Source organism: Mixophyes fleayi, chromosome 4 (genome assembly GCF_038048845.1).
Source record: "Mixophyes fleayi isolate aMixFle1 chromosome 4, aMixFle1.hap1, whole genome shotgun sequence".
In the NCBI taxonomy this organism is placed as follows: domain Eukaryota; kingdom Metazoa; phylum Chordata; class Amphibia; order Anura; family Limnodynastidae; genus Mixophyes; species Mixophyes fleayi.
In genome coordinates, this window is record NC_134405.1 from 9,822,314 (window position 1) to 9,849,885 (window position 27,572).

The 27,572-nt window shown below is 35.4% G+C and overlaps 1 protein-coding gene across 1 annotated transcript; it reads right to left on the bottom strand.

Annotated features, from left to right (window-relative positions):
* Positions 1-12,159: 12,159 nt before the first annotated feature.
* On the bottom strand, positions 12,160-26,247 carry LOC142150358 (uncharacterized). Its single transcript, XM_075205555.1, has 3 exons — positions 25,829-26,247; positions 12,479-13,351; positions 12,160-12,397 (listed from the first exon to the last, which is right to left on the bottom strand). Exons 1-3 carry the CDS (start codon positions 26,245-26,247, stop codon positions 12,160-12,162), a joined length of 1,530 nt encoding a protein of 509 aa, XP_075061656.1.
* Positions 26,248-27,572: the final 1,325 nt, after the last annotated feature.

The following is a 27,572-nucleotide window of genomic DNA, read 5'->3' on the forward strand; positions in this document are numbered from 1 at the left end:
TTTTATTTAGTGTACACAAAGCACCAATCACTTTTCATAAACTCATATTATGTTTTAATATTTCACTTGCAAACTTTATTAAATAAGCAGAACATAGAATATGAAATAATTAAATTAATTAAGTAAAGGATTTTTTTTAATGAAAATTAGTCTGTAAAACAGTGCCCCAATTAAAATCTTTCTCCTCTTTCTTTAAGTTTAAGTGAATTAAGTGAACAAATAATATTTGTCAGTTTTACAGTGATCAAATACAAGACAAAGTCACTATCTCACACCCAGATTGGAAGGGACTATACATTTCTGTGTTGGCATACGGACATGAGATGAATACTTAAGGTCTTTAATGTATGTTAAATAGTGATTTTGCAAATGACATGTATGCTAAAATATTTTTAGAGCGATTGCCTTTCATTTTTGGCATGTAGTGTGAACCGATTCTCCGATCATAGAACACAATGTGTGTGTGTTTAAACTTTGAGAATTCTTTGCTGTTTTGAATTAGAATAATTGTTATTTAAAATACGGCAACAAAACCTATGTTATGTTAGCTTTATCAGAAAAATAGTTGCATTGAAAGATAGTAGCTGTTTTACATTGAAAATAGCTTCTCTGTAGTGTTTAACATAGTGGGATTTGTAACTGCATCAGATTTTCATTTCTTTGAAGTCTCCCATGTTACAAACATGTCTCTCCTCCATTCTCCCTCATCCTATGGAATGAGGTGCATGATATATTCCCATGCCAAGAGGAGGAGCTCAGTATATGGAAATCTGAGTTTGAACACAGTCTTTGTACCATAGAACGGACAAATGACTGGACCCTGCCCTGCATTCTAATGCAGATCTCTGTGAAATTATTGCAGTCATAGATTTGTGCAGCGTTGATTTTTAAAACTAATAAAAACTATTCAGAATATTTTCTTTTGCTGTTACCTACAGGGGATTGAATCTTTATAAGGTTTCATAGACAGTTATAATTATTTGTTATAATGTTTGAAGAATAATTTGCAATCTTTTGCAATCAAACGCACAGGAGACCAGAAACCAGAATATGTGAATGATGTTCTGCTGTGAAGATACTAAATAATTATTGTGTTTTCTTTCAGAAGTATCCAAGACGGAGGAAATTCATTTATCTATTAACAAGATTAAATTGTTAGACACCTGGCCAGAGATATTTATATTTCCTAAAGGGTTGTCCTGATATTTGAACATGCTTTACCTCAGAATAAAATTTAAAAAAAAAATGAAAGAAAAAGAAATAAAAGCAGTGCAATTATTTCTTGATATGTCACAATTCTGTAGCTAGTGAATACTAGGATTTGCAGCCATAGCAATATGCCATATAAAGTTGAACATATTCCTGAATTCATTGAGACATTTGAAGATATTATGAGTACGTGAATGAGGATATGAATGGGTTCTCTGTACAGCGCTGCAGAATTAGTGGTGCTATATAAATAAATAGATAATAAAATATTAAAAGACTCTAGCCTTTACCCCGGCATTAGGCATCTAAAATTATAAAAAATGTTTTCTATTGTACTGATGATAACACTTTTTTAGGATATTTAGAAAGCAATTAGTATACAATTAGATAGGTAGCAAAAGCATTAACTTAATGTTCAAGGTTTATAGCCATAGCAGCTATTGTTGTGGAAAAGACACAGGATATTGTGTTGCAGCGGGGGTTACATTTGCTTGTCCCTCGTGCTGTCACACAACTTCTGAATAATGCACAGACTAGACATGTGTCTGTAGCAAGGTTTATACAATGGGAAATTATAATGAAATTAAATCGCATTCATTCTTCTAGCATTTCAGGACAGAAATGTTAGAATCCTGCTGCATCATTGCCCTCAGAAACCCCACATGACAAGTAAGACAATGAGCATGATCGTATTAAGTAAATGTGTATGTTTTTCTATATTACCAGACTACATTGAAGAAGTTAGATTAAAGTTTCTTTACTGATGAAAATGTTTTATAAAATAAACGGATGATAGCTCGCTAGTGACAGGATGTACAATCACAATACATATTGAGAAAATTGAAGTTAAGTCATTAGGCTTACACTCAGTTCAGGTAGCCGAACTTATAGCACTCATAAGAGCATGTCAGCTAGGTAAAGGAAAACGAGTAAACATTTACACAGATTCACGTTACACGTAGTATTTACACACCGTAGTTCATGAGTATGGAGTTATTTGAAAACATAGGGGTTACCTAACATCAACAGGAACACCTATATCCCATGCACAAACAGTCAAACATCTGATATAGGCTATACAGTTTCCAAAAGAGGTTGCAGTCATTAAGTGTCAGGCACATACCAAACAGACAGATGAAGTCGCACTAGGATACAAAGTAGCAAACTCAGCAACTCGGGAAGCAGCTTTAGAAAGGCAGCTGCATACCCAATTGATGATTTTTCATGATATCACATTTTAGAACTTACGAGAATGTCAGGAAAAGGTTACATTGAATTAAATTAATACATGGAAATTGAAACAATGTTATGAAACAAAGGATGAAATTTGGGTAGATATAGAAAATAAACAAGTAGCATTAAAAATGTTGTTGCTAGCTTTTGCAGAATGTGCTCATGGTTTAGTATACATGGGAGTAGATAACAAAATTAGAATTGTTATATCTTGTTAGTATGCACAGAAAGTACTACAGTTGCTAAGTTTTAATGTGAAATATGTATAATTTGTCTTACAAACAATGAAGGAAAGATAGTATCTACTAAGGTCAGACAGTTGCCTAACATAACATTTTCAGAGGTTATAAATTAGTTTATTGATTTTATTTAATTAAGAGAAAAGAAAGTTAAGAAGGTTACAGTATGTGTTAGTTTGTATTGATATGTGTTGGTGGGTTATTAAATGTAATTTACCCAGAGAGTAAAATCATTTCACGAAAAAAAGTGTTTCAAAGAATGTGTAATATGATGGGAATAGATTCAAAACTTTATATACTATATCATTCTCAAGCTTCAAAGAAAGTTGAAATAATAAATGGAGTAATTAAAGAACAGCAAAGCTTACTAAAGAAACAGGAATGGCACTTCTATAGTTTATCATAGTATTAGAATCACTTTTAAACCTCTTCACAATATCTCTCCATATGATCTGTTATTGGACTTCAGCCAAATACGTTATTAATTCACAGACTGACTTGAAGATGCATCATGATCTAACTGCTCAATATGTCATATAGTTATCTGAACAGTTGCAGAAGCTTCAGAAGGCCCAGAAGAACACTTAAAGAAGGAGCTCTTCGGCTTGCACAGAAGATACAACCTAGAGACTATGTTATGGTAAGAAATCTCTTACACTCTGGTTCCCTTACAGATTGATGGGATGGTCCTACTAAAGGAAAGTTCTATTAACGACTGATACTACTGTAAAAGTTGCAGAGAAAGACACTTGGACCCACAGCTCCCATTGCAAACAGGTCAAAGACCCAAACTTACAGGAACTAAAGGACTCAGGACTGAACACAGATAAAGAGACTGAGTTACATTTAATAAAACTCTTCAATCAAGATGGAAGTGATGATGTATAATCAGCTACAAGGTTATCGACTTATGACGCAAAGAACCTTCAACCTTGTTGCCTGTCTTATAGGAACAATGATATTTGTAGCCTTAACATGTTATTCATATATTTTGGAAAGTAATTGAGAAGAAGGTGGTAAAGTGATAGCCCGTCTGATATATTAGATGAGGATGATTTTAATAAGACCATTTCTGCTTCTTTTCTAAACAGGAAAACCAGAGAAATCAGTAATTGTAAAGGATTACCACCAATCCAAAATGTATTTGTGAGGATTGTGGTACTCCACCAAAAGAAAGGTGGTTAATATGGTGGTCCCATAGTAATGAATATTGCTAGAGAGAATATCCAGTTGACCGATAGCATGGTATGTTAAGTGAAATGTTAAGAGTTACAGATTGTTGGCTGTGCACTAAAACTCCTTTATAGAGTAAAAATATGCCAATGTTACCATTTCTGGTATCTTATGAAGAAGACACGCATTAGTCCTGATATAATATGTCAAGAACAAAATTGAGATCTCAGTGATTATGGTCGAATTGCTGAAAGTAAATATAACTTGACTAAACCTCCGGTTATAGTTTTAGTACCACACATAACTGAACAAATTCCTTTTTGTTTAATAAAATAATAAATTAGGTTACAATGATAACACCTCAGATAAAGGACAGCATCGAGTATATACATTGCTGTCATAGAACAACAAGTACTACAAGTTGTAAGAGTTAGTATGAATAAGTGTGACACAGTGGTTACAGTGCCCAACACATGTGTGTCAGAATGTAAAGAACCCCGTACGTTTGATGTAGACAGAGATTTAGAAATTATATGAAATGAGAAAGCTAAACTAAAGATAGACCTTCAAACAACTAAGCGTGAAATATATGCTATCAAATCTCTTAAGAGTAAAATATGTACACAATGCACTTTGCATTAGTATAATCAACTTTTTAAACATACACCACCAATACCAGACACGATACCAGATACAAAATGTCACTTCGGTATGATAATCTCAACCATAGTGTTAGAATACTGTGGTTCATCTATTTTACCAGGAAACATTTATATATATATATATATATATATATATATATATATATATATATATGGAAAATATGCATTTAGGACCTCATTTGGAGTCAGACGCAAAGTCTGTTTTAGGCGCATCCAACAAAATAACAATATCACGATGTGCAGAAAGCCCCAAATCCGCCTGCATATGGTCCAGTTTTTGGCATGTGCAGATTTCATTTGCGGAATATACGCATAAAATCAGCATGGACGTTCCTTGATGAATCAGTCTCTGTGTTTAAATTTCAGTTTAGGCAACAAAAAGCACTTTGCTAATACATTTGCTGTATGTTACTAATGTGATATTTGCTGTGTTTTTATTACTGGTTGTCATATTGTCAGCATGGATGACCACCTAATTATCACCCCTGGTTCCATCTTTTAAAATGCAGCAGAGTGTACAGTACTCGGTAGTACTGATAATAGATATTAGTTCCACAATCAAAAGCAGAATCTCCAATCTTACTTCTGTAACAATAATAGTGTTATATTGGACAAGGAATACAAACATGTTTTATACACTAACAACTATGACTGAGATATTGACCGTTGTTATTATTTTTGTGTACATTGCCACAGAAACATACATACTTAAATGAAAACTGTGAAAGCCTCTCTGTACACTCAAACAAGACAAAAAATTGTGATATACCCACTTTGGAGATAATAGACTCACCACAGACTCACTATTAATTAAGCAGCTTATATAATTAGATGTAGGTGTTACTCCTTTGAATACAATTCACAACAAGTACACTAAAGAAGGAAACGGGATAAAAATGAGACACTCTGGAGTAATGTAAATATATTATCAGTAAATCATGTGGCAGCATCCTAAAGGGAGGTCCTGACCAATACTGGAAAGGTGTATCTAATAAAGTGACCACTGTGTATATATCTATAAATACTCACAAGAACAAAATTTGTGGCACTAAGTGATTACCCAGTATTAGTGATAAACAAATAAAAATCAAATATATTAACACTGCTGCTCTTTCCTTAGATACATGTTCCAGGTATACATCCAGAAAGTATCCCCCCAAAAAAGGCACCAACCAATGTAGTATCATCAAACAAATTTAAATAAACAGTGATGTGCTCTAATAAATATCTGTATATAATAGAAAATTAGATATAAATCTTATCTGAGATATCTGTTGTCGTCTTCAAGTGTTTGGCTAAAGAATCTATTCAAAAAAGTTCTGTTTTGGTCATAAATAATATACAGAATATTTTAGTTTTCCACTTTTCATTCTATGACTATTAGTATACACACTGTAAATATAGTTTTTTATTGATAAAATTATTGTCACATTGAAAGCATTACCATATATACAATTGTTGGCACATGAAACTATTTGAACCTTAATCTTAATTGTACAACAAATTTTTGCTTATAAGATTATGGTAGAACACTTTTATAACAATACAATATCTACAACATAACATATCCAAATATTTATGTATGCATGTAATATTGTTATACATAATATAATTACCTTACTGTGAAGATTTCTCCTTCTATCTCTTTCCCTCCTGATCATTCTTACTGTTCCATCCTTCTAGCTCTCCAGTCACCAACTCACTAACACATGGCTGATACTGCCTATTTATAGTCATTCCTCCCCATCTCTCTTCAATAGTTCCCGGGATGACCAGAAGGTTCTCAGACTGTTTGTCTCCAGGTCTCTAATGCAAATTATGTAAACCTCCTTGATTTGTAAATAAGGTATAAACATTCCTAAGACTACTTATAATAAAGGAAAATAGTAATTAGACCTCAGCAGGAGGTAAAATCTCACATTCTAATTAGATCAGCACAGTCTCTGACATCCTGTTATGTCAACAAATGGACCTTTTGTTTAGGATTTGTCTATTGTGTAGGCAGAGTGTGTGAGCAGAAAGACCTGTTCTACATTTCAGCAGTAACTCTGATATCAATATTATTCATTGTTAAAAATAAACTGTAACAAAAGATATAAGTAAATTATATCTAAGAGATCTCCTGGCACATTGAAGTGATCCTCTCTCACTGAACCCATGAAGGACACCTACAACATATGGGTCATCTGCACTAAGAAGGGATAAACAACAATCCCATGAGAGAGTATCATTGTGATCACTGTAACACCATCGGGTAAGAGCCGCTAGTGGGAATGTTGATCGCAGCTGCTGAAAATATAAGTACAGACATTTTTAACGCTGGGGCATAAGCATTAGTCATCTTATATTTGGTTTCAGAACTACACATCCAATGGGTTTGAAACAACTTTACATATATGACTATCATCCTTCTATAGAAGACTTGAGGGGATATTGCTGGATACTAATTGTCATCTATAAGCATTGGAATTTTTTGACTGATGCTTAGTGTCCTATGGTCCTAATAAGAGTGTTAGTAATTAATTACAATCTAGAAAAGTGATCATCATTATATGAGATTGGTGAGAAGATTTCTGCTATTATCACATGCTGGATTATGTGAGAATTATAGCAAACTGTGTTTAATTATATCTCAATATATTTTGTAGATATATCTTTATTATATGTTTATATGAATAAAAGGTTGGTATCTCAATTTTACTAATTTACAATTTACTAATCTCCTAGCATAAGATATAAACCAGACAAGTTGTATTCAGACTTTATATAAAAATGTAATCAGGAATTATTATGTTAAGAACTTTATTAAAAGTGTTCTTTGATTTTTTAGGTATGTAAATGTGTTTCTTTGTCATCTCTTATTTAGAATTTATGAGGTTCCTCTATTAAAAACAAATGATTCCACAATCTATTTATTTAAGTCATTTGTATTTCTTATTTAAATGATTACATAAATTTACATAACATTAATATAATGAGAAATTTGAATAGGTACATTAAAGAACAAGAATACAATTAAAAGTGGAGTGGACAATTCTATTAAACAATTTTTTTTAAACAAAAAATGGTTAATTTATTTAATTAAAAAAAGACTTTAGATACATTTTGAGCTGAATGAAACTGACGGAGGGAGAGACATAATACAGTAATTTACACATGGTTAAACCAGACCCTATAATCCTAAAAAAACAGGGTTAGAGAAAGGGACAATTAACAGTGCAGTCCTTCTTTACATATTTTCTTTATATTTATTATGGATTAAACATTTTTTATACAACAACTAAAGTCGGAAGAATGATCATATTGTTTATTTTTCCTACAAAAATGTATTTGGTGTTCTAAAAGAAAAAGACTCTGCCTATGAAGATAAATACTACACTGACACAAGGTTGTGTAACCTTTATTCAAAGAGCATTAATATCACATTAATTAAAAACAATGAAAAATAAAATACATAATATGACAAAAAGTTTTTTGCAAATTGTAATTTATAATAATTTTAATAGTATAAAAGGAACATAAGGTACTTCCGTATATAAGGAAGTCATAGTAAGAAAATATTCCAAGCCTTCTTCTCAGATTCTCCTAGCAAATCAGCTATGTGAATAGTGAAGCTGAGCCTCATTTTGGAAACAAGGCAAGGTGCACCCCAAAACCCTTACCTATTACCATCTTCAGTAGGGAAAAACAGATGTTTCATCTGCAGGATATGTCATTTTGCTGCTCGAACCTTTGGGGACTCTGGTAGGCGCAATTGCTATTTCCCTGTATATGTGCAATCATCATACAAATTCATGTGATTTTATCATATCTGTTGAATGAGGATTGTCGATTTAAGAAATATGTTTAGGTAATTAATGGTTAAACCACTATGTTCTTTTTGTGGTTACCTGAATTTCTATTTGCATATGGAATATTATTCCTGGTGATAAATTGGATCATATGAGGGCAAGACCCTGTGCTGAAAATATTGAGAAGTTGAAACTATATGTTTTTGAAGGCTTTGAATATCCACAGGTTTATGTAAGTGACATTACATGTGGGGCTCCGAAAACAGGTGAAGGAGACCCCTATCTATTACCTTCTTATTTTGCATTTTATATAGTGGTAACTATGGTATTTACCTTTATGAATATGGAAGTGGCACCTTTCTAGTCTCTCTGGAATCACGCTTGTGCATGTGAGATGTTTAATGCACATGGTGGTGAGAAAATCCATTGAGTGTATTACACTATTTTTTCCATTCTCTTTTCGATTGGGAACATTTTTGAGTGAGACACCTAGGAACAATCCAAGCAAAATTATATTGATTTACATATGTTTTGTGGACTATGGGATAAGATTTAATCATTGCCAATTTTACTTTTTTCTTAGGCATTTGTTCATATATGTTTTGAGTGTACTTTTTGTGACGTGCCACTTATTGTTGCATTTTCATTAATGACTCATGTAGTGTCTCTTGGTTTGTGGATGTGATATAGCTACCTTGCTTCTAATTATTAGACTTTCTATGCATTAAGGGTCAGTGCCCATTGTCTGCATCTTTTATTTTGCTTATGAAGTATTCATTCTATAGGGTTTTTATGGTTAATCCCTGTTAGATACAGACATGAGCTGATGACCCTGTGCACGGAATTCACAATTAACTATAATTTTTATACTCCCCTGACCTTGTCTTCTCCTGCTCTAGCTTCAGCTCTAGTTTCTCCAACTTAGCCTTCCCATTCTCTGACCAAAACCTCATTTCCTTCAGGCTCACCTTCCCTCATGCCCCTCCCCCTGCACCCAAATCCACAAGTACACAAATACACCTAAAGTCTCTTAAACCAATCAACATCTCATTGTCACTACAACAATTATTTTCTCCAATGGCTGAATTTTCCTGCCCTAATCAAGCTGCATCCTTCTACAACACAACACTCACATCAGTCCCAGAAAATGCAGCTCCAGGTACCACAGAGTCTCCGCCAATCTAGCCTATCTCTACAACTACCTGCCTATCTCTGTCCTCCCCATTGCCTCCAAACTTCTTGAGAAATTAATGGGGAAATACCTGTCTCACTTTCTCTCCTCTCTCTCCATTCTTGACTCTCTGGAATCAGACTTCCACTTCCAATATTCTACTGAAACAATTCTCACAAAAATGATCAATGATCTACTAACTGCAAAGTATAAGTGTCATTTCTCCATAGTCATTGTCCTGGACCTTTCTTTTGACACTGTTGATCGCCATCATCTTCAACACACCATTCACTCCATTGGCCTTCATGACCCAGTTTTTTCTTGGTTCATTCACTACCTATCGAACCACTCCTTAAGTGTTTCCTATACTGGCACATCATCCCTTCTTCTCCCGCTATCTGTTGGGCTTCCAGAAGGCTCTGTTCTTTTCCCTTTACTTTTTTTACTGTACACCTCTTTTCTTGGGGCACCAATTTGTTTATTTGATCTCCAGTACCACCTCTACACTGATGATACCCACGTCTATATCTCTTCCACTGACCTCTCCCCTTCTGTACATTCTTGCATATCCAACAGTCTTTCTGTTATCTCAACATTGAAGTCCCACTGCTACCAATAGCTCAATATATCCAAAATAGACTTTATCATCTTCCCTCCTGCCAGAGTCACCACCTCCCCTCAACTCTCCCTCACTGTCAATAATACCAAAATGTCCTCAGGTTCCTAAGCCCGCTGCTTTGGTGTTACACTTGACGCCACCCTCTGTTTTGTTCATCACATCCAGACTTCTCCCAGTATTGTCGAATACCAAAACTCTTATCCATTCTCTCATCATCTCCCGTCTTGATTAATGTAACCTCCTGGTATCTGGCATTTCCAACACTCATGTATTCACGCTTCAATCCATTCTTAATGCTGCTGCATAATTGAACTTCCTCTCTCACAGCTACACATATGCGGCACCATTTTTCCAAATCCCTACACTGACTGCCTGTATCCTCCAGAATCCAATTCAAATTACTCAACCTTACCTACAAAGCACTCAACAATACCACCCCATCATACTTATATAATCTCATATCAAAATACTCTCCCTCCGACCCTCTTAGATCTTATAACTCTGACCTGCGCTTTTTTCTTGTCTCTGGTAACAACCTTTCACTCCCACCTACAAGACATCTACCGTGCTGTTCCCAACTTATGGAATTACATAGCATGACCAATCAGACTTTGCCACAGCCTTCAAATCTTTAGATATTACAAAGAACTAAGAGCGTTCCTAAATGGTGGCAGCCTGAGAAGTAAACGGGGTTTGTAACCCACAAACCAATTAACTCAGACCAAGAAAAGAATAGATAAATTATCTCCTTTAAACAATGTGTGAACCAAGTACATAGAACTAACATATCACAAGTCCAGTAAATCATATAAATCATAAGTCTATATGTATATTGGACTTGTGATATGTTAGTCCTATGTACTTTGTTCATACATTGATTAAAGGCTGTATAAAGGTAGCGCCTAGAGATGTTTATCTATTCTTTTCTTGGCCTGAAAAAAATATAAGTTCCACAATCAAAAACAAAATCTCCACATTATTAATATCAGTTTTTATTCAACATCAAGTGTTATAGAAACAGCTGTCCGTAACATAAATTGTAAATACATATATAGTGTGAACATGGTCCTTCAGTCTATATACAGGTCAGAACTGTATGATTTGGATCACTAAGAAAAATACAAGTAGCCGGGGAAGCAATGTTTTATCCTTGAGGTTTATTTAATAACATGGTGTGAAGAACAAGGCTGTGCTATAACACATAGATAACAGATATCAGCTATTAACACTCTGGTGTCATCAAACCAACAACTATGGTGTTATGATTGATTACTATAGGATACAGCAACCAGTGCTTTACTTGCACCGTTTTACTAAATATCTCTTTCTGAGTACATCGGTCTCATAACAGAGGGAGGTAAGACAGTTATAGAAAGGTATGAGGGAAATAATATGTGCAGTGTTAGTTTAGATATGATCAGTAATCATAGCTCTGTCTGTCATAGAAGGAATCCCAGTACTGAGAAGAGCTGCTGGAACTCTCTTTCTATGTAGACATTTGTTATCCTACTGGTCTCTGTACCTACATGAGCAGAGCAGCAATATATTACGGAGCTCTGCAAGGGCTGCCCCATTGTCATTGTGTGTTTGTGTAGTGCAGCTCTAGTTCACAACAGTTGGACCATCCCAGAGCGAAAATGCCCCCAATTCCACTTGTCAGACCCCTCTAATCGTCTCTGACATTTAACATGGCCTTGATGTTATATAAAACACTTGCCACATTCAAAAATATGATTGCACATCCCTTGTATGGATATTATGGGGAAACAAAGTGATAACTTGTTTATGAAATATATGCTACATTCAGATCCTCAGAAGAATTATCATGCATGTATCTTCTGGTGAGTGACAAGTGTTCTCCTTTCAATTAAACACTTGCTGCATTCAAAGCATTTAAATGGTTTATTTTCTGTGTGAATTACCTAAGGGAGGTAAGACAGTTAGTTATAGAAAGGTATGAATACTCTGCATTCAAAGCATTTAAATATTTCTCCCCTGTGTGAATCCTATGATGGGCAACAAGAGCTGACTTGTCACTAAAACACTTGCGACATTCAGAGCATTAAAATAGCTTCCCTCCTGTGTGAACCCTTTGATGTTTTTTAAGAGTTGCCAATTGGGTAAAACTCTTGCTACATTCAGAGCATTTAAATGGTTTTTCTCCTGTGTGAATCCTCTGATGGGCAACAAGAGCTGAACTATTTGTAAAACACTTGCTACATTTAGAGCATTTAAATGGTTTCTCTCCTGTGTGAATCCTCTGATGTGCAATAAAATTTGAATTATCGGTAAAACACTTGCTACATTCAGAGCATATAAATGGTTTCTCTCCTGAGTGAATCCTCTGATGTACAACAAGAGCTGAACTATTTGTAAAACACTTGCTACATTCAGAGCATTTAAATGGTTTCTCTCCTGTGTGAATCCTCTGATGTGCAATAAAATTTGAATTATTGGTAAAACACTTGCTACATTCAGAGCATATAAATGGTTTCTCTCCTGAGTGAATCCTCTGATGTCTAAGAAGATGTGACTTGTTCGTAAAACATTTGCTACATTCAGAGCATCTAAATGTTTTCTCTCCTGTGTGAATCCTCTGATGTGCAACAAGACTTGAATTCTCTGTAAAACACTTGCTACATTCAGAGCATTTAAATGGTTTCTCTCCTGTGTGAATCCTCTTATGTACAACAAGAGCTGAACTTTTTGTAAAACACTTGCTACATTCAGAGCATTTAAATGGTTTCTCTCCTGTGTGAATCCTCTGATGTGCAATAAAATTTGAATTATCGGTAAAACACTTGCTACATTCAGAGCATATAAATGGTTTCTTTCCGGTGTGAATCCTCTTATGTACAACAAGAGCTGAACTTTTTGTAAAACACTTGCTACATTCAGAGCAATTAAATGGTTTCTCTCCTGTGTGAATCCTCTGATGTGCAATAAAATTTGAATTATCGGTAAAACACTTGCTACATTCAGAGCATTTAAATGGTTTCTCTCCAGTGTGAATCCAGTGATGTTTTACAAGATCTGACTTTTGGGTGAAACACTTGGAACATTCAGTGCATTTAAAGGGTGTCTCTCCTGTGTGAATCCTGTGATGTTTTACAAGATCTGACTTTAGGGGAAAACACTTGGAACATTCAGAGCATTTAAATGGTTTCTCTCCTGTGTGAAACCTCTGATGGACAATAAGGTTTGATTTACATGAAAATGATTTGTCACATTCAGAGCACAGATAAGGCTTCTCTTCTTTTAGATTCATCATGTGTTTTACAACAAATTAGTTGCAGAAAGTTTCTCCTATTCAGAAGTGAAGTTAGCTGCTATACAGAAGAATTGATCACTGTAGTATAGATGACTTGTAGGTGATTTTTTTGGAACACTCAGAGGCTCAGAGAACAAGGACCTTTCCAAAATGTCTTCTGTTATTAAGGGGAATCCTGCTCATTAATTCACCTGTAAGCAAAAAGAAAGTTAAAATTTAGCAGCCTAATCATTACATTAATGAAACTAGTTTAATAATAGCCGACAAGGAATACCATTCTTTTTATACACTAACAACTATGACTCAGACATTGACAATTGTTTTTGTGTACATTGACACAGAAACATACATACTTAATAGTAAACTGTGAAGTCCTATCTGTACACTCCAACAAGACAAAAAAGTTGTGATATATCCACACAGGGGATAATAGACTTGCCACTGACTTACTATTATTAACAGTTTACATATTTAGATGTAGGTGTTGCTCACCTGAGTAAAATTCACACCAAGTTCACTAAAAAAATTATAAAAATGAGGCTCTTTGGAGTAATGTAAATATATAACTAGTAAATCATACGGCAGTACCCTAAAGGGGGTCCTGCTCAGTACTAGTAATGTGTATCTAATAAAGTGACCACTCAGTGCATATCTATATATAGTTATAAGAACAACATTTGTGGCGCTAAGTGATTACCCAATATCAGAGATAAACACCTTCCCCTGTTCCAGTAATACATCTGCAAAGTATCACTGAAGAAAAAGCACAAAACAGTGTATTGAACACATTTAAATAAACAGTGATGTGCTCTAATCAATATCCGTATACCAAAGGAAATTAGATATAAATCTTATCTGAGATATCTGTTGTCTTCTGGAAGTATTTGGCTAAAGAATCTCTTCATAAAAGTTATGTTGTGCTCATAAAAAAATGTAATATCATAGTGTAGTACGTTGGTGCTTTTCAATGTGTGATTATATATATACATATACACACATATATATATAATATGATATATATATATATATATATATATATATAGATGCATAGATATAGATGTAGATGTATTTTTTCATTGATAGAATTATAGCCACACAAAATTCAGTATCATGTGTACAATTCTTGGCTCAGGACACTATTTGGACCTTAATCTTAACTGTACAACAAACTTTTGCTTATGAGATTACGGTAGAACACATTTATAACAATACAATATCTACAACATAGTATCTCCAAATATTTGTGTATATATCATTATATTCTTATGTATAATATAATTACCTTACTCTGAAGATTTCTCCTTCTATCTCTTTCCCTCCTGATCATTCTTACTGTTCCATCCTTCCAGCTCTCCAGCCACCAACTCACTAACACTGGGCTGATACTGCCTATTTATAGTCATTCCTCTCCATCTCTCTTCAATAGTTCCCGGGATGACCAGAAGGTTCTCAGACTGTTTGTCTCCAGGTCTCTCATGTAAATCTCACTGACATGTAAATGAGACATAAACATTCCTAAGGTCGATAAATACAAAGGAAAATTCTAATTAGACCTTGGCAGGAGGTAAAATCTTCTAATTAGATGATCACAGTTCCTGACATCCTGTTATGTCAACAAATAGACCTTTTGTTTAGGATTTGTCTATTGTGTAGCAGAGAGTGTGAGCAGAAAGACCTGTTCTACATATCAGCAGTAACTCTGATATCAATTGTATTCATGGTTAAAAATAACCTATATCAAAAGATATAAGTCATTTATTTATAATAAATGAAATTGGAAAGGCAGATTATTAACGATATTCATCTAACTTAAGACAGAATGATAGATATCACAGAATCTCATTTAAAACTATCAAATCTATTTGCTACCCAATAAAAAAACGTATTTTCATTGTTATAAAGCAGGTGATAGCACCCTCAGGTACATGATTCAAAAGTTTATGAATACAATTATTAGATCTAGCCGTTATTAATGATCATATATCAGATAAGTTAATGTCACCCGAGTTCACTTTGCAATGTCATTCATGTTATCCGAGATTGTAAGGAGACAGTCAGTCTACAGGTGATAAATGTTGAGATCTAAAACCCTTCAATTACCGGTGTTCTGCCTTAAAATGACAGGAAAAATTGGTCTCACAATACATATTGAATTTCTCAGATCTTATGTCCCTCCAAATACCGTGATCTGACACAGCTCAAATACTGAAAGCAGAGATCTACTTCTGAGAATAATGTGATCAATCCTTATGGAGACTGTAGTAAGAACCTTGACACGTTTCTGTGCTGTTGGACTTTCATCAGAAGGATGAATCCAGGTGACACAGTGTCAGTATTTATATGTGATGTATTCATCACAACTGATCACTAATCACCTGTACAATGGAAAGATGAATGTCCAAATTTGTAAGGATTACTACATGGATCTATGATATTGAAGATATTTAATTCAAACATATATTAGTATTAAAAGGTTTATATATATATATATATATATATATATATATATATATATATATATATATATATATATATATATTTCAATGCATCTGACTTGTATCTACTATCAAAATAACTGTACATGATATAATCACGTATGGAATAATAACAGCTCAGAGTAAAGTGCTGATTATCAGAGTATGTACAAAATTGTGAGAACAGAGAGAAACTCTGATTAGAATAATAGACCCATGTAATATAAACAAGAATAGATGAAACAACTGTGACAATTAGACACAACTAAATGTGTCACATATATGTATCACAATAACCTAAGTGGAAACAACAATGTGTCACATTACATCACATAAATACAATGGGAGCGTTGATGTATCACATGTGTCAGATGAACTAAATAAACACGTAAGTCAGCGGCAGCAGATAAACAGATGATCCTCATTCAGCCACAAGTCTACATTGGTAAAAGGCCACAGCTAGAGATTAAACATATATCTACCAGTTAAGTAATCTAGAAGATCTAATAAAAAGTACAAAATATTTATAGGTAAGTAATGGTTTTCCTTGTAAGATTCAAAACACATTAATTGTTTGACTTACAATGCAGTTTGTTAGTAATTACACTGAGGCATAAAGTTTGCTATTCAATTGCGATCAGTACCAGCAGGACCTCCTGTGCAGGGCCGGATTTACCGCTAGGCAACCTAGGCACCTGCCTAGGGCCCAGCAGTCCCCAGGGTTCCCATCGGCAAGCCGGCAGGGGTGGGGGGCACCAGAAAAGAAAGAAAAATTGCTGCAGAGGAAAGAAAAAGAAAATGACCTGATTGCGGTGTCACCCGGCAGCCTCCACCCCTTCTCTCCACTCCATTGCGTTCCACTGATTGTCGGGTGTGAGTGACGCAGTGTGATGTCATCATGCCTGACAACAAGACTCACAGAGGAGAGGAGCGTGTGACAGTGATGCCATCATGCCTGACAACAAGACTCACAGAGGAGAGGAGCGTGTGACAGTGACGTCATCATACCTGACAACAAGACTCACAGAGGAGAGGAGCGTGTGACAGTGATGTCATCATGCCTGACAACAAGACTCACAGAGGAGAGGAGCGTGTGACAGTGACGTCATCATGACCGACAACAAGACTCACAGAGGAGAGGCACGTGTGACAGTGACGTCCTCATGCCTGACAACAAGACTCACAGAGGAGAGGAGCATGTGACAGTGACGTCATCATGCCTGACAACAAGACTCACAGAGGAGAGGAGCATGTGACAGTGACGTCATCATGCCTGACAACAAGACTCTAAGAGGAGAGGCGCGTATGACAGTGACGTCATCATACCTGACAACAAGACTCACAGAGGAGAGGCGCGTATGACAGTGACGTCATCATGCCTGACAACAAGACTCACAGAGGAGAGGAGCGTGTGACAGTGACGTCATCATACCTGACAACAAGACTCACAGAGGAGAGGAGCGTGTGACAGTGACGTCATCATACCTGACAACAAGACTCACAGAGGAGAGGAGCGTGTGACAGTAATGTCATCATACCTGACAACAAGACTCACAGAGGAGAGGAGCGTGTGACAGACAAGAAAGAAAATAGAACAGAAGATGAGAAAACAGAAAATAGAAAAGAGTAAAACAGAAGAGAAGAACACAATACAAAGGTAAGTAAACTAACGGAGGCAGTGACACACTATGATAAAGGAGAGCACAGTGTGAGGTCAGGGTTATCATATTCCCTTGTTCAACCAACAAGGGGGATTTATATATTTCTGTAATATGTCTCCTGTCAGGGGAGAGGGTCCTGCAAAACTAAATTGTGTATGTAGGGACCCCCCATGAGAGGATAGAAAATAGACTAAAAAGTTTACTGTAGACACACACAGTTTTGTAGTGTGAAGTATTTATCACACAGTGAGAACGATTATATACAGAATGTAGTTTAGTTTTTTATAAGCCATCTGGTATCTTAAGGTTATAACAGCTATGAGGGTGACTCGCCAGGGTAGTAGGGCCAACACTGAGCATAGTAGTGTGTTCTGTAAGGTGGGCACCAATATAATTTATATGTTTGTATCCTTTTTTCTGACAATATTGCACTACATACTCATCTCTCATTCATACTTATGAGAAACGGTCACACTTGGATGTAGTTTCAGGTATGTGCCTGATCCTTAGATTATTTCCCTTTTTTAAGATCTGAGTTGTTTAGCTCTTAGAGTTCTCTGTTCAAATAATCTATGTCCCTATCTGTGTCTCGTTGGAACCGCTGCAAGTCTTCAAGGAGATTCTCCTCTGTTGACCTATGAAATGCAAGGACAGATATGTCTGATTTGATTGATGTGACAATCTATTGTATTTCAGCTTCAAAAACAATTGCTTAAGGTCTGTAATTATGTAAAACCTTGTAAGGTTAAGATATCTATTGTTAAAGAAAGAGAAAGATAAATTAGTATTCAGAGGGCACTCTTTTATACAAATACTTGTTTGTTGTAGTCTTATAATGAATAATAAAATCAAAAACTTTATTGATAAATTATTAAAAATGCCAAAGCGAAGTATTAAAAAATGATTGAAATGTTTGCGAACCTAATAATTAATCAGTTAAAAGGTAAAACTCTACCATGCTGGCTTGTTGTTCATAATATTGTTCCAATTCTTCTGATAAGATAAATTACATATATTATACTTGCAGAAAATACTATTCAGCATGTAGGAGATCCTGTACTTACTCCCTGAATAGATAATCATATCAAGGGGGACAGGAAGGGATCCGTGTGGTATATTGATAAATTAAAGTAAGCAGAGGTGAATATTAAGTTACATGTGGTCCATATAATAAGGGGTGTAATTGGTGCATAGCCATTCAATTTGCTAAGGATTGTAATGTGCTTATTGTACGCAGTATCTAAACAGGTAAGTATTAGTCTGGTTATAGGATACAATATAGCACGCTAGAACAACTGCTCGTCCCTGTAATAGTATCTGTGAGCAGGTATCTAATAATGATATATCCGAGTGGCTGGTAGTATCGTATTACCCCTTAATAGACTCCCTCAGTGTTAAGAAATATTATTTACTGGATCCTGCTCTCCTAAGCTAATATACAATAACTATCAGCCTAATAAATAATATAATGGACATAGAACAGCAGGCTCAGCGTAACGTCGATGCGCGTTTCGCTTCTGAGCTTTAACAAGCCGATGGTCGGTTGAGACTGGCTCTATAAAGGGAGAAGATCCACCCCTAATGTGACGTAATTGTATCAGCAGGATTAGAGATTCGGGTGCTCGTTTGTATTAAAGCTTTGTAATTGGTCCTCCGTGTCACGTGATATGTCACGGGGTCCGTGACATAGTTTGTTAGTATCGTTGTGTACACGGGGGCTCGTTTATATTGGAGTTGTTCGATTTGTCCTACCTATCTTCCATTGTAAAAGTATTTTGATGACTTGAGACTATACAGGATTTCTTAGTAAGATGATTTTACTTTGTGGGTTATATACGGAAGAGCTCAGTTGCTTATAAATCCTGGATTCTTGCCAATCTATCAGGTTTATTTAACCTTCATAAGGGATCTTGTATAAATAGCTGAGTGACAATATACATAGAGGGCCTGAGTCATTAAGGCAAAAAAAGGAGTAAATGTTCTCTGGGACAAACCATGTTACAATGAAAGGGGTGCAAATTAGTTAATTATTTTGCACATAAGATAATTACTGGCTGTTCTTTCATCTAGCATGCAAATACCTGATAGCTTTATTATTGCACTAAAATTTAAAGTTAATCTAGGACATGCCCTACCCCAACTATAAATCTGTCCCCACATTTTAAATTTACCTCTCTCTCCAATGCAACATGGTTTTGCCCAGGTGCAAATGTTACTCCTTTTTTATGTTTTGCTCTCCTTAGTGACTCAGGCCCAGAGTGTCTAATTTTGTTCTTATATTGAATTATAAGCAATCAGGTTGCATTGCAAATTATGTTTAAAATCCTATAGATTGCATTTTATAATATATAGTGATGATGTGATGTATGGTGTTGGAAGTGATATTTAAATAAAAGCTATTATTTTTGTTTGTTATTTTATTATTTAATATTTACTAATATTATTAAAGTGTTGTAAATTGAGTATTAAATCCATCTTATTGGTGTGGTACATGGCCAAAGTGAAAAACAAACTAAGTGAAACATAAAAGAAAAATATAAACAATTAAGAAATTAGTACTTTGTACTAAATTATGCTAAGTATGCACCCTATAAAGTGCAAAAGTGATAAAAATGTGAATGAAAATTAGGACTGATTATGCAACTTAGGCTGATTCAGTGCAGTTTTTATACATGTATAGTGATTCTATATTTGAGTCTAACTATAAAAGCGTGCTATCACTCCTTATTAGGCAAACACCATATAGTTACTATTGTCATTCAAGCCATTAGGGATAAGACTCCCCATCAAGAAGATTTTTTTAGTTTCATGTTTGAGGAGCTCAGTTTGTATGTCTCCTCCCCTGAGACCTAAATTTATTTGTTCCATGGCATATGCCCTAAGATATTTAGGATCGTTCTTATGATGTTGTAGAAAATGTTTCGCTACTGTAGACAGTGGCCTCAAGTTGGCCCTGTCTTTAATGGCATTACATATATTCCCCACGTGTTCAAGAATTCTCCTCTTGAACGGTCTGCTGGTCATTCCTTTGTACTTGAGTTGGCAGGGACAAGTTAAACAATATATTACGTTGGGTGTGTTACAAATAATGAATTGTTCTATACTCCACCTCTGCTGGAATTTGTCTGTATATTCTTTAGTTGGAATCACATATTGGCATGCTTTACAGACTCCGCAACGAAAAAAACCTTTAGGTCTTGTTGATAATTGTTGCCACTGTGGCTGGAGTGAACTGTAAATAAGTGGTCCTTAAGGTTACTTGAACCTCTCCATGTAATTAGTACCTTATCATTAAGAATTTTGTGGAGGTCCTCATCTGACATGAGGACATGCCAATGTTTTTGGAAGATGGCTAATATGTTCTTCCATTCAGTGCAATAGGTGCCTATGATTATGATATCATTATGTTGTATCCTCGTCTTAATGTTGGGGGGAGGGTATATAAGAGATTCTCTATCTCTTGTTATGACAGCCTTCTCTGCCTGTCTAATCACCTTTTTGCTGTATCCCCGATCAAGAAATCTTTTCTTCAATTCACCAGCTCTTTGTGTATAAACTGTTTTATCAGAGCAATTTCTTTTGACTCTTAACAGTTCCTTATTTTGGACCCCACCCTAACCACCGGGGGGAAATGAGAACTTGTGAAATGTAGGAGACTATTAGTGGCTGTCTTTTTATGGTATATATCCGTATCTAGTCTTCCATCATTAGTCTTCGTGATTGTAAGATCCAAAAAGTTGATTGCCATCTCATTGATTTCTGAGGTTAACTTGAGAGTTATATCATTACTATTAAGAGTCATTAAAAATTCTTGAAAGAGAGAGTCCTGACTATCCCATAATAATAAAACATCATCAATGTAGCGTAGTCACAGGCTTATGTGATTTGTGTATTTTTCGCTCTGAGTGTTAAACACATACTCTCCCACTAACCCAAAAGCAAATTGGCATAGGTGGGAGCACAAGCCAGATTCTCTTTATATATTTTTTCTCTTTCTATATATTATGACTGGGTAATGAACCAACAAGAGAATCTGTTGTGGAATTAATACAACGAGTGGATTGCTTTTAGGCCATGTAAGTGATCCAGTTCATTTTATTTTTGCTTACTAAACACGTGTGGCGGTGTTTCTGACTGGTGCTTAGCGAACACACGGTGTTTGGCATTTCTGGGTGTAGAGTTTGTGTTTGCTAACTCAATTGCTAACCCAGTTTTTATTTATTTTTTCAAATTGCATGTGACTATTACCGTTTGGAGACATCATAAGACAAGCAAAGTCCCTTCATGAGATATCTGTTTTGACAACAACTATTAAGAAAATTCCATTATTGGATTTAAAAGAAGTGACTTTTTGTGGTGGACATTATGGATGATTTTTTCCAGTATTCAGTTTTTTCTGTGTTGAACTTGCTTTATGCGCCTTATGTACCTTTATTGTATTATGTATAAGGCTGAATGAAGTGGCATTCTTTGAGGTAATTAGGCAGCTACATTGCAGGGAGCGCCATTTTGGATGATTATATATATATATATATTTTTGCTGTGATTATAGTTCTTTTCTGGGTCACTTCCTACCTATCATACTTCCCCTTAAGTGTTACTATCTCTGGCACATCATCCCCTCTACTCCCACTATCTGCTGTGCTCCCATAAGACTCTTTTCTTGGCCCTTTACTTTTTCATTGTACACCTCTTTAATTGGAGCACTAGTTTGCTCATTCGGCCTCTAGTACAACCTCTACACCGATGACACCCAAAGCTATATCTCTTCCACTGACCTCTGTCCTTTTGTACTTTCTTATGTAACACACTGTCTTTCTGCTATCTCCACAAAATAGAGCTTATCATCTTTCCTCCTGCCAGAGTCACCATCTCCCCTCAAAGCTCCCTTACTGTCAATAACAACAAACTTTCCTCAGCCTTGGGGTCACACTTGAACTGGTTCTCTGTTTCCCTGTTTTATTCCTCATACCAGACTCTCTCCCAGTGTTGACTACTAAAACTCGTATCCATTCTCTCATAATCTCTGGTCTTAACTAGAGCAAACCAAATGCTATCTGACATTTCCAACATCCATGTATCCACACTTCAATCCCTTCTTAATGCTGCTGCAAGACTGATATTCCTCTCTCGCCGATCCACATCTGCTGCACCACTTTCCAAATCCCTAGACTGTATCCCTGTGTCCTCTAGAATCCAGTTCAAATTACTCCCCCTTATCTACAAAGCCCTCAACAATACCACCCCATCATACAACTCAAATTCCATATCAAAATACTCTCCCTCCTGCCTTCTTAGAGCTACCTCTACCTGTTCTTTGTCTTCTCTCTGGTACCCACCTCTCACTCCCACCTACAAGACTTCTCCCGTGCTGCTCCCAACTTATGGAATTCCCTACCATGCCCTATCAGACTTTCCCACAGCCGTCAAATCCTTAGATGCTCTCTCTGAACGCCCATCTCTTTTTAGAGCTCACCTTATTCCCAAAAATACTATTCACACTAATGAACCTTAACAACTGTCCCAATCTCCACTCCACATTTGCAATGTAAGCTCTATTTTGAGCAGGGTCCTCTATAACCTTTATTTTCATGTCTGCATGTATTTTGTCTACCTTGTAAGTCCCTGTTATATCTATGTCCTGTCTTCCCTACTGTACTGCACATGCTAATGGCAGACTGGAAAATAATCATAATTACAAAAAAATGAACTATGGGGTATACAGTGTTTCATTGCTGTTAGTCCAAATAATAAAACTTTACATTCTTTACAGGTCATATGAGTTAGAAATATTTAATAGATGTACTAAACTAAAGTCAATACAGTATTCTTTGGTTGTCAATTACTTTACAGTAATTAGAGTAGGCATAGGATTTTTAGAGGAATTTAATGGTTGCGCTAAATTATGTTTTGTTGCTGTGACATATAACAGTTGTAAACATTTGCTTCATCCCTTTATTCAACAACAGGGTTAGAGTGATTTTAATTTCGTCACATAAGATGCCATGACAACACATGATCATTAATAAGATGGCTGACAATGAGCAGACATGACTGTATGAGCCTGAGCTGTAATGAATTGTAGTTTGCAAAACAACTTGTACATTTTCCTTTATGATGTTGACAATTTAACTATATAATATCAACATTGTAAACCTGTTAGACATGTTATGTGTCAAAATTTCACAGGGTGACATTATGTGTGTGTAGATATTAGTTATGTCGGCATTACAAGAGTGTAGACATTATGAACGTGTCAGCGATGTTATGTGTCCACATTTTAGATATCGACATTTTGGATGTGTAGACATAATGTATGTCGACATTTTAAATGTGAAGAATTATTACGGTGTTGACGTTATTTTGGTCAACATTATAACAGTGTAGACATTATCTCAGTCAACATTATGATTTAGACATTTTACATCTCAAAGCTTCTTCAATTTCATTGTAGACATTTCTACTACATCCCTATAATACATTTGCTTTATGTTAATAATGATAACTGGTCTTTGCAGTGTTTTTATTATTGGCTCTCATATTATCAGCATCACACAACCCTATAAATATCACCTCTGGTTCCATCTTCTAAAATATAGCAGAGTGTACAATATTCATTAATACTGAAAAAAGATGTTAGTTCCACAATCAAAAACAGAATTTCCACATGTATCATGATCAGATTTTATTCAACATCAAGTGTTATAGAAACAGCCGCCAGTAAAATAAATGGTAATTACAGATATTGTGTGAGCATTGTTCTTCAGTCTATATACAGGTCAGTGATGTATGATTTGGATAACTAATAAAATACAAGTAGACTGGGGAGCAATGTCTCCTCCTTGAGGCTCATTTAATAACATGGTGTGAAGAACAAGGATTTGCTGTAACCCGTAGAAACTAGATATCAGCTATTAGTACTCTGGTGTCATCAAAACAACAAATGTGATGATCTGATTGGTTATTAGGGGATACAGCAACCAAGACAGCAATTGAACGGTATGAGGGAAACATTAAGGAGATATAACAGAGACCAATAGGAGCACATGTAGTGTGGAACAGGGCAGTGTGCAGTGTTAGTTTAGATGTGTTCGGTAGTCATAGCTCTGCCTGTCATAGAAGGAATCCCAGTACTGAGAAGAGCTGCAGGAACTCTCTTCTGGATAGAACGTTCATTATTCTACTAGTCCCTGTACCTGCATGAGCAGAGCAGCTGTATATTACAGAGCTCAGCTAGGGCTGCCCCATTGTCATTTTGTGATTGTGTACTGCAGCCCTAGAATATTACAGTTAGACCATTCCAGATGGAAAATGCCCCCAAGTCCCCTTGCCAGACCACTCTTGTCTTCTCTGACATATAACATGGCCTTGATGTTATATATAACACTTGCCAGATTAAAAAAATAAATAAAACTGCATATCCCCTATATGGATATTATGGTGATAGAACAACATAACTTGCTTATGATACATATGCTACATTCAGATCCTCAGGGTGACTATTGTGTATGAATCTTCTGGTGAGTGACAAGTGCTCTTCTTTCAATTTAACACTTGCTGCTCCTGTGTGAATCCTCTGATGCTGTATAAGAGCTGGCTTGTGGGTAAAACTCTTGCTACAGTCAGAGTATTTAAATGGTTTGTCTCTTGTGTGAATCATCTGATGTGCAAGAAAACATGAATTATGAGTAAAACACTTGGTACATTCAGAGCATTAAAATAATTTCTCTTCTGTCTGGATCTTCCAATGTTTTTTAAGAGATGACGTTTGAATACAACATTTGCTACATTCAGAGCATTTGAATGGTTTCTCTCCTGTGTGAATCCTCTCATGTCTTACAAGACTTGAATTTATGGTAAAGCACTTGCTACATTCAGAGCATTTATATGATTTCTCTCCTCTGTGAATTCTGTGATGTGCATCAAGATTTGACTTTTTGGTAAAACACTTGTAGCATTCAAAGCATTTAAATGGCTTCATTCTTGTGTGAGTCCTCTGATGTATGGTCAGTTGTGATTTATAAGCAAAACTTTTGAGACATTCAGAATATAGATAGGGCTTCTAGCACATTATTCACCAGCAGCTTATTCGTAGAAGGTTTCTTTTATAAAAAAAAAAAAATAAGACTGTGTAAATCCAAAAGAGTTTATTAGGAACTGATGTTTGTAGTCTGTATGACATGTAGATGAGACTATACTTTTGGAACACTCCTGTTCAGAGTACAAAGTCCTTTCCCAAAATGTCTTCTGTTTTTAATATGATCCTGTTCATTAATTCACCTAAGAGAAAAAAGTGTGTTAATGGTTAATTTAAATGGGTTCTCTCCTGTGTGAATCCTGTGATGTTTTACAAGATCTGATTTTTGGGTAAAACACTTGCTACATTCAGAGCATTTGAATGGTTTCTCTCCTGTGTGAGTCATCTCATGTCTTACAAGACTTGAATTCTTTGTAAAACACTTGCTACATTCAGAGCATTTAAATGGTTTCTCTCCTGTGTGAATCCTCTGATGTGCAACAAGATGTGAATTCTGGGTAAAACACTTGCTACATTCAGAGCATTCAAATGGTTTCTCTCCTGTGTGAATCCTCTGATGTGCAACAAGATGTGAATTCTGGGAAAAACACTTGATACATTCAGAGCATTTGAATGGTTTCTCTTCTGTGTGAATCCTCTGATGTGCATCAAGATTTGACTTTTTGGTAAAACACTTGTAGCATTCAGAGCATTTATATGGCTTCATTCTTGTGTGAGTCCTCTGATGTAGTTGTGATTTACAAGCAAAAACTTTGTGACATTCAGAGCATAGATAGGACTTCTAGCGTATTAGTTACCAGCAACTTATTTGTAGAAGGTTTCTTCTATTAAAAAATAAAATAAGATTGTGAGAATCCGAAATAGTTTATGAAGAACTGATGTTTGTAGTCTGTATGACATGTAGATGAGACTATTCTTTTGGAACACTCATGTTTAGAGTACAAAGTCCTTTCCCAAAATGTCTTCTGTTTTTAGTGTGATCCTGTTCATTAATTCACCTAAGAGAAAAAAGTGTGTTAATATTTAGAAGCCTTATACAATAATTAATCTACTTTAACAAAAGTAGTGTTTGTACAGAAGACAAATATATTTTATACACAAGCAAATATGACCCAACCATTTGCAATTGTTTTTATTCTTGTGTGTATTGCCACATATATTCATAAATAAAACTGTAGAGACTTATCTGTACACTCACAGAAGACAATAAGTTGTGATACATCCCTATAGGAGATTAAGTACTCTCCACATACTCACTGTTACATTAAAAGAAAAACAGATCAAAATGAGGAAAGAAATCTTGTTTTTCAATATTTACTAATGATAATACAAATTACAGAATATAAAAACAACAAATGATTACCCTAATAATTATAATTATGTTAGGTTGCAGTGCTAACAATACAAACATTGTAAAGACATAGACGCACCACACATATATAACAATACAATATCTACAACATAATATATGCGCAATTGTGTTTATGTATCAATAAAATTACCTTACTCTGGTGATTTCTGCTTTGTATCACTTTCTTTCCTGATCTTTCTAACTATTCCATCCTTCCAGCTCTGCAGCCACCAACTCACTAACATTGGGCTGATACTGCCTATTTATAGTCATTCCTCCCCATCTCTCTGCAATAGTTCCCGGGATGACCAAAATATATTCTCAGACTGTTTCTTTCCAGGTCTCTCACTTTCTTGGCATGTAAATGATGTATACACATTTCTAAAATCAATTACTATAAAAGAAACCTTGACTCATGGTAAAATCTTGCATTCTAATTAGATTATCATAGTATCTGACTTCCTGTTATGTCAACAAATGGACCTTTTGTTTTTTATGTATGTATTGTCTAGGCAGCCCTAACTCTGATTTCAATGTGATTCACTGTTAAAAATAAGCCATAATATAAAGTATTATGCAATAAATACACGTTATCCTCAAGATAAAGGCTCAGATCTTGTACATATTCGACCAGCCAAGAACAGATTTACAAAATCAGATAAAGAACACTAAGTAAGGCG

Coding starts and splice junctions, on each gene's coding strand:
- LOC142150358 (XM_075205555.1), bottom strand. CDS start 26,247: ATGAAGCCATATAAATGCTCTGAATGCTACAAGTGTTTTACCAAAAAG. Junction 13,352..25,828: donor CATCACAGGATTCACACAGG/AGAGAACCCATT, acceptor GAATCTAAAAGA/AGAGAAGCCTTATCTGTGCT. Junction 12,398..12,478: donor AAATGCTCTGAATGTAGCAA/GTGTTTTACAAA, acceptor CTCTGAATGTAG/CAAGTGTTTTACCGATAATT.